Below are 13211 nucleotides of genomic sequence, written 5' to 3'. Positions count from 1 at the left end.
CCGACGGTCTGGGGAGGAGGAGTTTGGGACATACTGTGCCATAAAAAAGGATAGTTTCATGAAGTAGAGGCATGTGACTCACGAGAGCTGAAGAGGGCCGTTGTTTCTCCCAGTGAAGGAAATAAATTGCATAGTTGCCTAGTACTTTGAATCACCTGTTCCGCTCATTGGCATCAGTGCCCAGAAGGACACAAGGTCAAGGGAAAGGCAGAAGTCTGCACTCCTTGTACGCAAGCTGGCCAGTCTAGGTAGCCTACCTTTCATATTAATCCAGAGTGGGGCCTTCCCAGAGTGGAAATAGGGGAGGGTGTAGGTAGCACCTTCTTCCCTTTCCGTGAAGGTATATACAATGCCCCAGGCAGGTGGACATGGCAGAGAGGATGCCAGTAATCTTGATTCTAGTCCAACAAATCCACTCTCTAGAACTCAATTCTTTTTAGATTTTTTTTTTTTTTTAAATTCATTCGAGACACAGAGATAGAACATGAGGAGGGGGAGAAGCAGAGGGAGGGGGAGAAGCAGGCTCCCTGCTGAGCAGGGAGCCCGATGTGGGGCTCAATCCCAGGACCCTGGGATCATGACCTGAGCTGAAGGCAGACGCTTAACCATCTGAGCCACCCAAGCGCCCCTCTAGAACCCAATTCTGACTTTAACCCCATCACTCTGCCTTTTCCCAGCTCCTTTCAAGCTGGAACAGATCTGTTGTGCTTTAGACCTGCCCTGATCTCAGGTCAACATAACTTTGACATGCAGAATTTGTGTCTTCATACAACATAGGGTGTCTGATACCTGAAACTGGGGAGACCTCAGAGGTGAGCCCAGAGAGCTATGGGGAGCCAGGGGCTACTCGACTCCTCACCACAAGCTCCCTAGGGAAGATGTTGGGGAGGATCTCAAGTTTAGGACAGAGCTGGAAGGATGCCACCTGGCCAGAGAAAGTGGGTCTTATAGAAGGTGGGTGTGTCCTCTCCAGCAGAAAGGCCAGAGGGCCACCTTCAGGGGTAACATGTGGGCCTTGCAGTAACTGGCTGGAGATGCCAAATTCATAGGCATCAGACCTGGGCAGCTTTCCAGTATGGCTAGTGGGCTAGTTTCTCCAGACTAGAAATTCAGTTTCACTAGAAATTCAGAAAGATGGTGGCTTGGCTTCCCTTCCCTGTTGAGTTTAGCAGCTCCCTCCATGCCTGGAACTTTCTAGCTCCTCCCTGACCTAAGCCTTAAGGCTAGGAGGTCTCTTAGTGGAAAGACTGGGACAAGTGGTCCTGATTTTCTGATCAAGTAGGTCTTCTCTGTGGCCAGCAGGTGGCGCTGAACCCTCAGTTCTGTCGGTTCACTGTCCCTAGCCATTTAAGGTGGAGGGGGAGGAGGAAGGTTACTTTGGATGGGGTTCCAAGAATGGTGCTGCTGAGCAGCTTCTCATTAATGAGTCTGGCCCCTCTCCTGGTCTTAAGGACAGCCAAGCTGAGTCCCAGGAGCCAGGCACTGTCCCCAGAACTCTGGGCTGACTCTGAGTAGCTTCTCATCCCTCTTCTTCTAAACCACAAACTGGTCAATGTTGGGGGGCTGTGTGGGTGCAGGAAGGGGCAGCTTAGAGCTTGAACCAGCAACAGCAGCTTCCTGGCTCTTCAAACCTACCTCTGGAGTAGCCCAGGACAAACTCTCACTGATCCAGCTAAAGCCCACTGCCGGCCTCCAACAGCAACAGTGATGCTGGCTTGGTGTCCTATACGCTATTCATCATTCATTCATTCACTTAGCACTTAGTGCCAGACACAATGCTGAATCAGGTACAGTCCCCGACCTCAAGGAACCACAGACTTGGGGATGTCACAATCTTGTTCGTGAAAGGAAGAGTCAATTGATGTGGTAAATTTCATTGTCTAATTTTAAAAAATTGCCATGCCCCCCCCAACTTCCAGCAACCACCACCCTGACCAGTCAGCAGCCGTCAACATCGAGACAAGATCCTCCAGCAAAAAGATTACGACTCACTGAAAGCTCAGATGATGATTAACACTTTTTAGCAATAAAATATTTTTTAATTAAGGCATGTACATTTTTTTTTAGACATAATGCTATTGCACACTTAACAGACTACAGTATAGTGTAAACATAACTTTTATGTGCGGTAGGAAACCAAAAAAAAAATTCATTTGACTCTCTTTATCGCGATATTTGTTTTGTTGCGGTGGTCTGGAACCAAACCTGCAATATCTCTGTACACTAATGCGTATGATGGCCCCACCTCTCCCCCGACCACCCCAGCCTTCCAGCAGATCCCCGGGGAGTGGAGGCCAGGCCCAAGGCTATAAGCCTGGTAGGTGCCCCAAAATTGAGATGGCCAGACAGGCTGGCAGGGCTGGGCTACCTGAGGCAAAAAGGTAAAAGTCTCTCTGAACTGGGTGATAAGGGTCAGCCCCAGGTCCTTTTCCTGGACGCCCAGCTAGGATCTGTGGCACCTTTGGAATGTGGGCGGGCAGCTGCCAGCCCCCTCCCTCCCCATCCGCCAGTATGCCCCCTCCTTCCCCAGCCACATAGCACTGCTCCAGGAGCCCCGCCTGAGGTCAAGCCCGTGAGGACCAAGGTCCTCTTTGCATCAGGGGCCTTGCTCACCCCCACCATCCTGAGCTTTCCAACATCTCCTTTTCTAGAGACCCAATGACCCTCCACTGCCCCACTCTGGACAGACACTGAGTGAGAGCCATTGGTGGGGAGCCAGCGTTCAATCTGTGTGGTAGGCCCAGGACCCCCTCTCCGCAGCCCCTGTCTGCTTGGCACGCCACCGTCTGCCCCAGCCCGTCCCCCCTCCTGGGGCAGGGACAGAAGGGGAGCAGGCAGGCACAGCAGCCCCTCACCAGAGACGCCTTGGTGTCAGGGCACAGGGCGGGGGCACAGGGGCCCATCTCCTCGTTCCTGTGCCTGACCAGGGCTCAGCATAGCCGCGTGTCCTCATACCACTTCCTCCTTGCCTGAGTCTGCCCTAGGGAGGAGAGCCCTACCAGTCTCCGCCTGTCTCTGTCTGTGTCGGTTCCACGCCTCTAACCCTCCAGCTGGAATACGCTCCTTCACTGACTGCCTTCCCCAGCTGGCAGGGCCCACCCATTAGGCCATCACTTCTTCAGGGACCAAGAGTGGCTGGTCATCTCTTGGGGCCACCAAAACAGAGCAGCAGTTTGCAAACCTGGGGACTGTTCTTCCCCAGCCACCTGCCCAGATTGTGGTCAATTGATCATGGGGATGCAGAACTGGTGGGAGACCCAACTTTAGGGCCCAACACTTCCCACAGCTTCCCCAGCCCGGGGAGGGGGGAGGGGGGTGAGCCAGTCCTGAGCTGGGGCTGGGAGGAGCAGAGACAAAAATAACCCCGTACAGGCTCCTGCTGAGGCCAGAAATAGAGTAGTGACAAGTGTCTTGTAACACCATGGGCTAACAGCAGGAGGGGAGGCTGAGCTGAAGAGGGCCCAGCCTCACACCAGGTCCTGGCCTGGCCAAGGGGCCCACACCATGTCCACTCTACATACCATACCACACTGCCCCTGGGCACACCAGCAACGTGGGGGCCCAAGGGACCATGGCTCAGGACAGGGAATTCGGAGAGATGCTAAACTTGGGTTTGGTCTTGGCCACAGCCACACTGCGCTTACGCAGGGGGCCACGGGCTGAGGCGAGGGTCAGGGCGTCCAGCAGGCTGCGGTCCTCGTCAAGCTGGCGGGCCGTGCAGAGTGGCGTGGGCACTTTGATGGTGTTGCCAAATTTGGAGTAGTCCACGGAGTAGCGGCCATCCTCCTCGGCCACAATGGGTACAAAGCGCTGGCCCCAGAGGATCTCGTCGGCCAAGTAGGAGGTGCGGGCCTGTGTGGTGATGCCTGTGGTTTCCACCACGCCTTCCAGAATGACAATGATCTCGAGGTCTTGATGGTGATGCAGGTCACTGGGCGCCAGGTCATAGAGTGGACTGTTGGCATCAATGACGTGGTAGATGATGAGAGGAGCCACCAGGAAGATGCTGTTGCCACCCACACCGTTCTCCATGGGGATGTCCACCTGGTGGAGGGGCACCACCTCGCCCTCGGGGCTGGTGGTCTTGCGTACCACCTGCATGCGGATGGTGGCGCTGATGATCATGCTCTTGCGGAGGTCACCCACACGCAGCATGAAGCAGAGACGGCCATGGCGCACCGCAATGACAGCATGCTTGCTGAAGATGAGGGTCTCGGCCCGCCGATGGGCCTGGGCAGTCTTCATGAAGATGCAGCCCAGCATGATGGCATTGATCATGAGCCCCACGATGTTCTGCACGATGAGGATCAAGATGGCCAGCGGGCACTCCTCGGTCACCATGCGCCCGCCAAAACCAATGGTCACCTGGACCTCAATGGAGAAAAGGAAGGCAGATGAAAAAGAGTGGATGCTGGTGACACAGGGCACAGCGGTGCCCTCGCCAGGGGCCAGGTCACCGTGGGCGAAGGCAATGAGCCACCAGACCATGGCAAAGAGCAGCCAGCTACACAGGAAGGACATGGTAAAGATAAGCAGCGTGTGTGGCCACTTGAGGTCCACCAGCGTGGTGAATACGTCCTGCAGGAATCGGCCCTGCTCCCGGATGTTCTTGTGGGCTACGTTGCAATTGCCGTTCTTGGACACGAAGCGAGCCCGCCGCTCTCGGGCTCGGTACCGGGGCTCCGCGGGGTCCTCTGCTAGCCGTGTCAGCACGTACTCCTCAGGGATGATGCCTTTTCGGGACAGCATGGCTCCAGCAACCACCAGGGAGAAGCTTCCCCCATGGGGGGCGCCCCTCTGACCAAGCCTTGGGCCTCACTGTGGGGTTTCCTCCCCGGGAGCCCTTCCACTCTGGGACCGCCCTCAGTCTGTGCTGGCCTCACTTCTGAGATGCCTCCCCAACCAGACTCATCCTCACCCCCACCTGGCCTCTGCTTCTTTAAGCCTGCCTCACGAACCTCAGCCCACCTGCCCACTGCCTAGTGAGCCTCCTACCTGGCCTGTTCCCCGCCTTGCCGGCGATCTCAGCTCAACTCTCTTCCACCGCTGACTTTCCCTAGACCTCCCGCAGGGACTCCTTCTCCCCACCTAGTTTTCCTTCTCAACCCGCCTCCTCTACCTTGGAACTTAACACCTCGGGATCTTACCAACTCACCAGACCTCACGCAACCCCCACCGTTTCTCCCGCCTCACTCACTTCTGCTCCCGGGCCCCTTCCAAGCTCCAGCTTCATCTTCTGACGACCCCCAGTCTCGCCTCCAGGTATGCCCTCTTTTCTACCCCACCCCCCGTAGCGCCCCCGCGGCTGATCGGATCCCCCTCCAGCTCTTGTCCTTTCTGTCTCCTTGGAATCCTGCGCCCTCCAGAGTCACCACTCCGCCCGACTCTGCTCCAGATACCCTCGCCCCCAGCGCAAGGGGTCTCGCTCCCTGACCGTCGCGGCCTCTCGGCTCCCAGCCGGTCCACGCAAGCCGGCGCCGCGCCCCCGCCAGGCGCTCCGCTCTGTCCTGCCCCGCCCGCCCGCGCCGCGGCACCTGCTCCTGCTCCTCAAGCCGCAGCCGTCTCTTCCCCGCCCCTGCTGCTGCCCGGGCGTCCCAGCGGGTCGTCCTCTCGTCCGTCCGTCCGTCCTTCTGTCCGTTGGTCCGCGGAGACGGACCTGTGCTAGATGGGGGGCAGAAGATTGAGGGCGGGGGCGCTGGAGGAATGGAGTGGGGGCCCGGAGCCGCCAGGGGGAGCCCGACCTATTCCTGAGCTGGAGGCGGGGCGGGCACGGGCTCAAGCTCCGCCCCTCGTCAGTCACACCCGCCCCACGCGCCGCCTTCCTGTTCCAGATTCAGTATGGACTTGAGGGTCTGCCCAATCGGACGGACCAGAAGAGGTTCCTCCTGCCCAGGCGGGGACAGTGAGGGGGGCCACGACCCACCCTTTCAGTCTTAGGACTGCGGCCCCTGTTGCCTTGACTTTCCTCCTCCAATTTTCCCGTTCTCAGCGGGGCCAGCACGCACCTCTCGTGCAGCGTTGGGCTTTGCCGGTTCCCAGCGAGAGGAGGCTCTGAGGAGCTGCGTCACCAAACTGGTGACTGCAAGAGGTTAGGTGGCTTGAGGATTCCTCAGCTGACTGTTTCTTCTCTTCGGGGGCGCTCTTAATCTTTTCTGCACCGTAGATCCTTTGAGAATTTGATGAAAGCCACGGACTCCCTCCCCAGAAAACAATGGACCTTACTAGTAGGTGTAGGAACATTGTTTTACACCAGCCCAGAAGCCTGGGTGGTTGCATCCTCTTAATCATCCCACAATCACACCCCTGTATTTTAAAGAGAGTTTGAACTACGGACACTTGCTTTATACCTCCTTACACCTGCAGCCTGGTCTTTTTTACCTTAGATCATGGGAGGCACTTGGGTCTGAGGGACTGTATTAGGTAGGGTTGGCTTGACCAGGGAACTGGGGGACTCAAGCTCTTGACCTGAACATGAGTGATGCTTCTCCTACAGGCATCAGCTTAGGGTTGCCCTGTGGCTTGGGGACCCCCAGTTCTCAGCGGGGAGAGAAAGACTGCTAGGTTTCTGGTGTTGGGACAGTAATGGTCTCACCCCCTCTCTGGGGCTCAGATCTTTTTGTAGCCCTGACCCATGTGTGTTCATTTGTTGGAGTGGGGGCTTGAGGCAGGGCCCCAAATGGGAACAGTGGGGATATGGGCCACAGTGGGGCAGACTGTGATTTTCATATTGAGTTTTCCTTTCTGTCTCATACTCACCTGCAGGCAGAGTCAACAATGCTACTCAGGGTAAGTAAGCTTGGGCTATATTAACAGAGATGCAGTGCCTAGAGTGGGGAGGGGAGAACAGGATGATCAGAGAAGGGGAGCTCAAGGAGACAGGGTTACACAAGAAAGCTGTGAGGCAACTACATCTGTTCAGCCACCAGTAAAGGAGACTTAGAGAGCCCTTTAGGGAGTTTGGGCACTATTGCACAAATCCCAGGGGTCCAAGGAGGATGGACTAATAGTTTTATGTGGCCCAAAGTATAGAACCAGTACAGACACTGAGTGGAACAGAGGCAGGTTGTGATTTCACATAGGGAAGAGTCAGTTCTAATAACCAGAGATGACCCATATTTTTGGAGTATCCAAGTCCAAGTTGGCTGACCATCAGGGATACTATAGAGGGGTTTGGGCCAGAATGGCCTTGGGCATCCCTGCAAGACTTCAGTCAGGACCTTGCCCTGCCCCTGCTACCTCCCTTCAATCCCATGGGGTGTGGTGGGCGCAAGGTGGGGATGGGGTTAGGAATCTTCTCCCTTCCCAAGCTCTGCTCTTGGGAGGCCCCTCAGTGGAGAGGGCTGCCCCTGGAGGCATCTTAGAGCTGGAAAGGCAAGGCCCTGCCTCACAGCGTGGCCCTGAGGCCTCAGCTATTACCTGCTCCACCCTTTCTAGAAAGGTGAGCCCCTTACTCAAAGAGCTCAGCCTCCTGCCCTGCTCCATCCTTACTTCCTCATACTCATCTCCCCCAAATACTACATTTGTCAGGTTCCTTTCTCACTCAGAAACCTTCTCCACTTCTCTTTTGTTCATAAACTTATCCCAGACTCCTTGTCTTGGCATTTAAGGCCCTATGATCTTATGCCCCCACCCCCTGCTCCATGGGCCATTTTCTCTAACTCTGCCTGTCCAATTCCCACCCCTCTCATGCCCACCTCACATCTTGCCTCCCCCAGGCGGCCTGCCAGGCCTTACAGAGCTCGTACTTCCTCATCCCCTCTGGCTCTTGGAATATCCAACAGGTCTGTGTTGGGCCTCTCTCCAGTGACTGGTGGGTTTTCCTTACATTGTTCTCATCCTGTTGCAACCAAGAGAAACACAGGCCCAAGACACCTGGGTCTGCACCCCAGAGCTGGGATAGACAGTGCTGAAGTCAATGTGAAAATGATACAAACATGATATGTAAATCAGCACCTGCCGTTTCTGGGCTGGGGGAGGTGTGCACTCCTGTTTCCTGATGCTGATAGAATCTGAAGATATCTGTTGTTTGGGTCTCCCCAGTGTCTGGGCCTCAGCATCTCCAGCCACCACCTGGCTGACTTGTGGTATATGCACTGTGCTTCCCTCTGAAGGACCACCCTTCTCGCATTCTGAATGCCTCTCCGTAGGGGACACAGATGGGGACATGTGATCCGGGCCTAGCCAGTCAGTGTAGCCCAGCCCTCTGACCACAGTGATTGGGTAGAGGTAGGGGTATGACCTAACCTGGTCCATTGAGATTTGCTCCCAAGACTTTTGCTGGGACTATTGGGAAGAATCATCTCTTTTTCAGAGAGCTAGTGTATAAGCTGGAGGGGCTAGTGGCCATTTGTCATCAGGGAGGGTAGGAAGACAGAACCCAGAAGTGGAAACACATCCAGCCATGCCTGAAGCAGTATACCTCCTGGGCTTCTCCGTCACATACGGCAATGAATTCCAGTTTTTGTGTAAGCCCCTTTGAGTTGGGTTCCTGTCATTTGTCATGGAAGTGGTACTAATCCAGGAAATAAAGTGAGAAGGAAGGGGACTACTTTGTCTAATGAGGTAATCACAAAAATGCGATAGCCCTTGTTATGGACTGAATTGTGTCCCCTTCCCCAAATCCATTTGTTAAAGCCCTAAATTCCCATGTTGAAGACCCCCAGTGTGACAGTATTTGGAGACAGGGCCTGTGAAGAGGTAATTAGGTCTTTAGGAGAAACCAAACCTATGCACCTTGATCTTGGACTTCCAGCCTCCAGATCTGTCAGAAAACATTTCTGTTTAAATCTCCTAGTCCACTATTTTGTTATAGCCGCCTGAGCAGACTAATACCAACCTCACTTCACAGATAAGGAAACACACTTCTGGCCAAACTCACACAGCCTCAGGTCTGCCCGATGCTCCACAGGCCACCCCAGTCCCTGCACACCAGACCCGAGAGGCCTCCGGTAGGAAACAACCAATCTCTTTATTTACAAGTGATTTACAGTTAGAAAGCCCGGGCGGGAGGTGGGGGCAGGCTGGGGCACGGGGTGGCCCTTGGGCTCCAGCTGGTCACTTGTCCGCACGGACAAAGGAGGCGAAGACACTGTCCTTCTGGCTGAGCAGCTTCTCTGGCTTGTCGAACTCAAGGATGGCGCCACGTTTCAGGACAATCACCAGGTCTGCACTCAGGATGGTGTGCACACGGTGCTGGGTGGGGCGGGGGAGGCGGGGTTTGATCAGGGTGGTGGGGGGGAGGGAGGGGCAGCTGAGGGTGTCTCTTCTGCAGTTTGGGGGAGGAGGCATGTGGATGGAATGTCCCATCTCTGTGGCCACTGCCCTTTCCTGGGGTGGCTGTGACCCCAAGCGCTCTGTCCGCTAATGACACCCTCTCCCCTTACCAAGTCTCGGCTCTGCCCTCACCTCTGGGCTTCAAGACTCACAGCCCAACCCCCGCTTCCTAGAGAGAAGGTATCCTAGCCTAGCTCCCGGGGGGCCTTAGGACAGGGGTGGGCCTTGGAACCTGGAGAAAGAGAGAGGGATCTGAGGGAAGAGCAGGTGTAAGTCCGCCCACACCCCATGTCCTGCGGTCCAGGTTCCCTGCAAGCCCTCCAGACTCTGCATCATTGCTCCAGGGGCCTCTCCTGTTTACCAGGCCTGGGTAAGTCTGCTGGCTGCCCTCTCTCTGGGTGTTGCCCCGCACCCCAGCAAGGGGCCCCTTACCGCGATGGTGACCACGGTGCGGTCTGCGAAGGCTGTCATCACCACCTTCTGGAGGATGTTTTCCTGCCGGGTGGGAGCAGCAGTGGTTGGCTCTTCTGCCTAGTGGATGGGGTCTGGCCTGGCTTTGGGGATGTGGGGCCCAGGTCTGCGGTCCAGCTCCCAAGTGACCCCAATCCTAGCCCACCCCCCCCTCCGTCTGTCTGGTCCTTGCCCCCATAGGACCAACCAAGTTCTAGCATTCAGGGGCGGGGCTCAGCGTGTTGGGGGCTCAGCTCTATGCACGTGTGTGTGTTGTGAGTGGGTCTGGCTGGGCTGTGTGGCGGGTGATGAGTGTGAAGTCCCTCTGGGTCTGTGTGCAGCTTGTGTGTTTGTGAGCTACAAACATGCCCTGAAACTAGCTCGAGTCAGGGTCCCTCCAGTCCTTTGCCTTTTCTGCCACAAATGGCCCTTGATGTTAAAGACAACTCGAGCTTCGGGACCACTTTGTGCAAATTTCACCCCAAGACCCCATGACAACCCTCTCCAAGACCCCACCCCACGGCTGCGCTCCGGACCGACCGTGGCCATGTCGATGGAGGCCGTGGCTTCGTCCATGATGAAGATGCTGGTCTTCCTCACAAAGGCCCGAGCCAGACAGAACAGTTGCCTCTGGCCCTGACTGAAATTCTCCCCTCCTTCCGTGATGATGGCATCTGAAAACAGCCCCGGGGAGGAGGAGCAGGGCTGAGGTAGTCTGGCTTTGGGAGTTTAGTAGATAGCAGGGCTTAGGGGGTGTTAGGAAATGTATGTACAGGGCCGAATATGCAGGCGTGGGTCATGAGGCCGGGGGTGTGCAGGGCTGCTGCACCTCGCCCCACGACGCAGGTGCCACCTGCGTGAATTACAGAGAGGAGCACCCTCTGCAGGGGTGCGCTGCCCTGGCCCCCGGAGGCCCCAGGAGGCTCCGGGAGGCTCCGGGAGGGGGGCGTGTGCACTGAGCATGTAGGTGCTTGAGATGTGTGTGGGCACTGGTGGGGCGAGTGTCTGAAGCTAAGGCTTGGCCGGCCCCCACTGCCCCAGAGGCTGTAGCAAACACACCAAGGCTCTGCAGCCCTCTGGGCTGGGGGGCAGAGTCTTCCCTGCACCCCGGAGGCCTGACCCGTCTGTCCTCTCCTTCCTCGGGGCAGAGCTGGGCGGGTCACTGGCCGGGGTGGGCAGGGCCGAATGCACTGTGGTGGGATGATGGATGGACTCCCACAGCGACTCCCGCTGTCCCCCCTCCCCCTGGGTCCCTGGGGGCGGGGCTGGAGCTGGCCTGAATTGACCAGTCGTGTGGCCTGGGACAACCCACGTGACCTCTCTGAGCTCCCGTAAGGTAAAAGGGGACCCGGAATGGTCTCTGGGGTCCTGCCAGACCCTAGGCTAAAGCCAGGGCAGACCCCAGAGCCGGGTGTGCCCTTCCAGACGGCCTCTGGCCCGGCCCGCGGCTCCCGCGGGAGTTACCCAGGCCGCCCGGCAGCGCCTTCACCACCAGCTTCAGCTGGGCGATCTCCAGCGCCTCCCACAGCGTGCTGTCCGAGCACTTCTTCTCCGGGTCCAGGTTAAATCTGGAGGGTGCCACAGAAAGTCGTCTCAGGGAGGGAAGCCGGGTGCTGGCTCGTCCCCGGGGACTGGCCGAGGGCGAGGCTGGGGAACGGAGCGGTGAGAGAACTGGTTGCCGGGGGGGCCTGGCTGGCCGAGGGGGCAGCCAGCTGGTGAGCGGGTTGGGGGAAGCTGCCCCCCGGCAGAGCTGCTGGGGCTACCTCACAGGGCCCCCCGGGGGAGAGAAAGGCGCGAGGCTGGAAGTGTGAGGCTCCAGGCCGGCCCACAGTGCCCAGAGCCTGAGCAGGGCTGCCTGCCCCGGGAGGGGTACCCAGCAGAGCACTCCGGGCCTCGCCCACCCCTCCCCTCCTCATGCCCCAGCTGCAAGGCGCCGGGCCTGGGACGGGGAGGGGGGCCCCGCAGGAGCGGTGGGGCTCACCGGATGGTGCCGCTGAAGAGGACGGGGTCCTGCAGGATGATGGAGAGGCGTGAGCGCAGGGTATGCAGGGGCAGTTTGGCGATGTCAATGCCGTCGATGATGATGTGCCCTGTGTGGAGACAGGGGCACGGGTGGGGCACCAGGGAGCGGGGGAGCTGGTGGTGCCGGGGACAGGTTCAGCCTGGGAACGTGGGTCCCAACGAGGATGCAGGGGGAGGCAGTGATGGCTGGGCCTCCTATGACATCTGACCATACACCGGGACTGAGGTCCCATCTGGTGGCTGTGGGTACACGGGGGGCGCCTGTCACACCACTCACCTTCGAACATGTCCACCATGCGGAAGAAGGCGAGCGAGAAGGAGGACTTCCCACTGCCTGTACGGCCACAGATCCCAATCTGGAGAGAGGAGCAGGTACTGAGTACCTGGGGAAGCTTCTGGTGCTAGCTCTGGGCTATGCGGGCACTGGAGGGCACAGCATCTCTTGTTCTGCCTTTCTGACCAGCTTCTATTTGGCCAGGGCTGGGCCCCGGCTTTGGGCTTGCTTCCTGGGTTCAGGGGGGCCTCCCACAGGGACCCGCAAGCAAGTACGGGGCGTAGATGTGCATCTCCTGGGCCTGGGTGTAGGTCTTGCCATGCCTGGTATGTGGCTGCAGGGGAGTTGGGGCCCTGGTGCACCGTGTATGTGCGTGGGTGTGGGAGGAGGGCCGGGGGGCGGCTCCGTGCGGTCTGCAGCGACGTATCTGTGTGCCCCACCTTACACTGGGGTCACCTCTGACCCCATTCCTTCCCGGCCCATGGGTACCAACAGAAAGGACAATAAGGGACCAGTACAAAGACAGAGATGGTGACACAGAAGGACGGGAGAGGTAGGGACAGATGGGAGGGCCAGAGGCAGGGACAGAGGTACATCTGAAGGTCAGAGAGAATGAGACGGACAGCCAGAGACAGAGAGACAGAGCCTAAGAGACAGAAGGGGGGCAGTGTCAGAGCAGAGGGGGCGCGAGGAGGGAATCCATCAGACAGTTGAGTCAGAGTGCCAGACAAGTGCGGCCTCACTCTCTGTCCCGAGGACCTGCTCTGAAGCTCAGGGGGCCCCTGACAAAGCCCTCTCAGCCAGGGGAGTCTGGGGTGTCCATCTCCTTGGTGGGTGAGTGAGGGCAGCAGAAGGAGCAGGGGAGTGGGAGTGGGGGAGAGGTGGGCTGAGCCTCGTCAGTGTGAGGAGCCCAGGGCCAGCACCTGGGGGGGTCTGACTAGTTGGGAGCCCTGGAAGGCCCCGGGGGGCCGTGAGCTGACTCTGCCATGGGCCAGCCCTCTGCCCTGCCGCCCACTGACCTTCTGTCCTGGGGAGATGAGAGCGTTGACATGCTTCAGCACTGGCTTCAGAGAGCTGTCATAACGCACACTTAGGTTCTGGATCTGGATCTTCCCTTGGTCTGGCCAGTTCTTCGGGATGAGTGAGGGTGCTGGGGGCCAGACCGGGGCTCAGCCAGCAGATACAGGCGCCG

The 13211-nt window shown here is 58.0% G+C and overlaps 2 protein-coding genes across 2 annotated transcripts in view; both read right to left on the bottom strand.

Moving 5' to 3' along the window:
* Window positions 1–2010: 2010 nt before the first annotated feature.
* KCNJ11 (potassium inwardly rectifying channel subfamily J member 11) lies at window positions 2011–5743 on the bottom strand. Its single transcript, XM_045894055.3, has one exon. The coding sequence runs from the start codon at window positions 4747–4749 to the stop codon at window positions 3577–3579; it is 1173 nt and encodes a 390-aa protein (XP_045750011.1). The 5' UTR covers window positions 4750–5743; the 3' UTR covers window positions 2011–3576.
* Window positions 5744–8897: 3154 nt separating this feature from the next.
* The window catches only part of ABCC8 (ATP binding cassette subfamily C member 8), a 75414-nt gene continuing 71100 nt past the window's right edge, over window positions 8898–13211 (bottom strand). The window contains exons 33-39 of the mRNA XM_045894054.3: window positions 13039–13169; window positions 12023–12101; window positions 11705–11813; window positions 11188–11291; window positions 10264–10397; window positions 9706–9768; window positions 8898–9192 (exon numbers count right to left, since the gene is read on the bottom strand). Of these exons, the coding sequence (XP_045750010.1) occupies window positions 9055–9192; window positions 9706–9768; window positions 10264–10397; window positions 11188–11291; window positions 11705–11813; window positions 12023–12101; window positions 13039–13169 (758 nt within the window). The 3' untranslated portion in view covers window positions 8898–9054. The remainder of the gene's footprint in view (window positions 9193–9705; window positions 9769–10263; window positions 10398–11187; window positions 11292–11704; window positions 11814–12022; window positions 12102–13038; window positions 13170–13211) is intronic.

Source organism: Mirounga angustirostris, unplaced genomic scaffold (assembly GCF_029215605.1).
Source record: "Mirounga angustirostris isolate CCGP_5_RB_7025 unplaced genomic scaffold, mMirAng1.0.hap1 SCAF_13, whole genome shotgun sequence".
NCBI classification, from domain to species: Eukaryota; Metazoa; Chordata; class Mammalia; order Carnivora; family Phocidae; genus Mirounga; species Mirounga angustirostris.
Note: the sequence above shows the minus strand (reverse complement) of the source record. Positions and strands in the feature narration are given on the sequence as shown.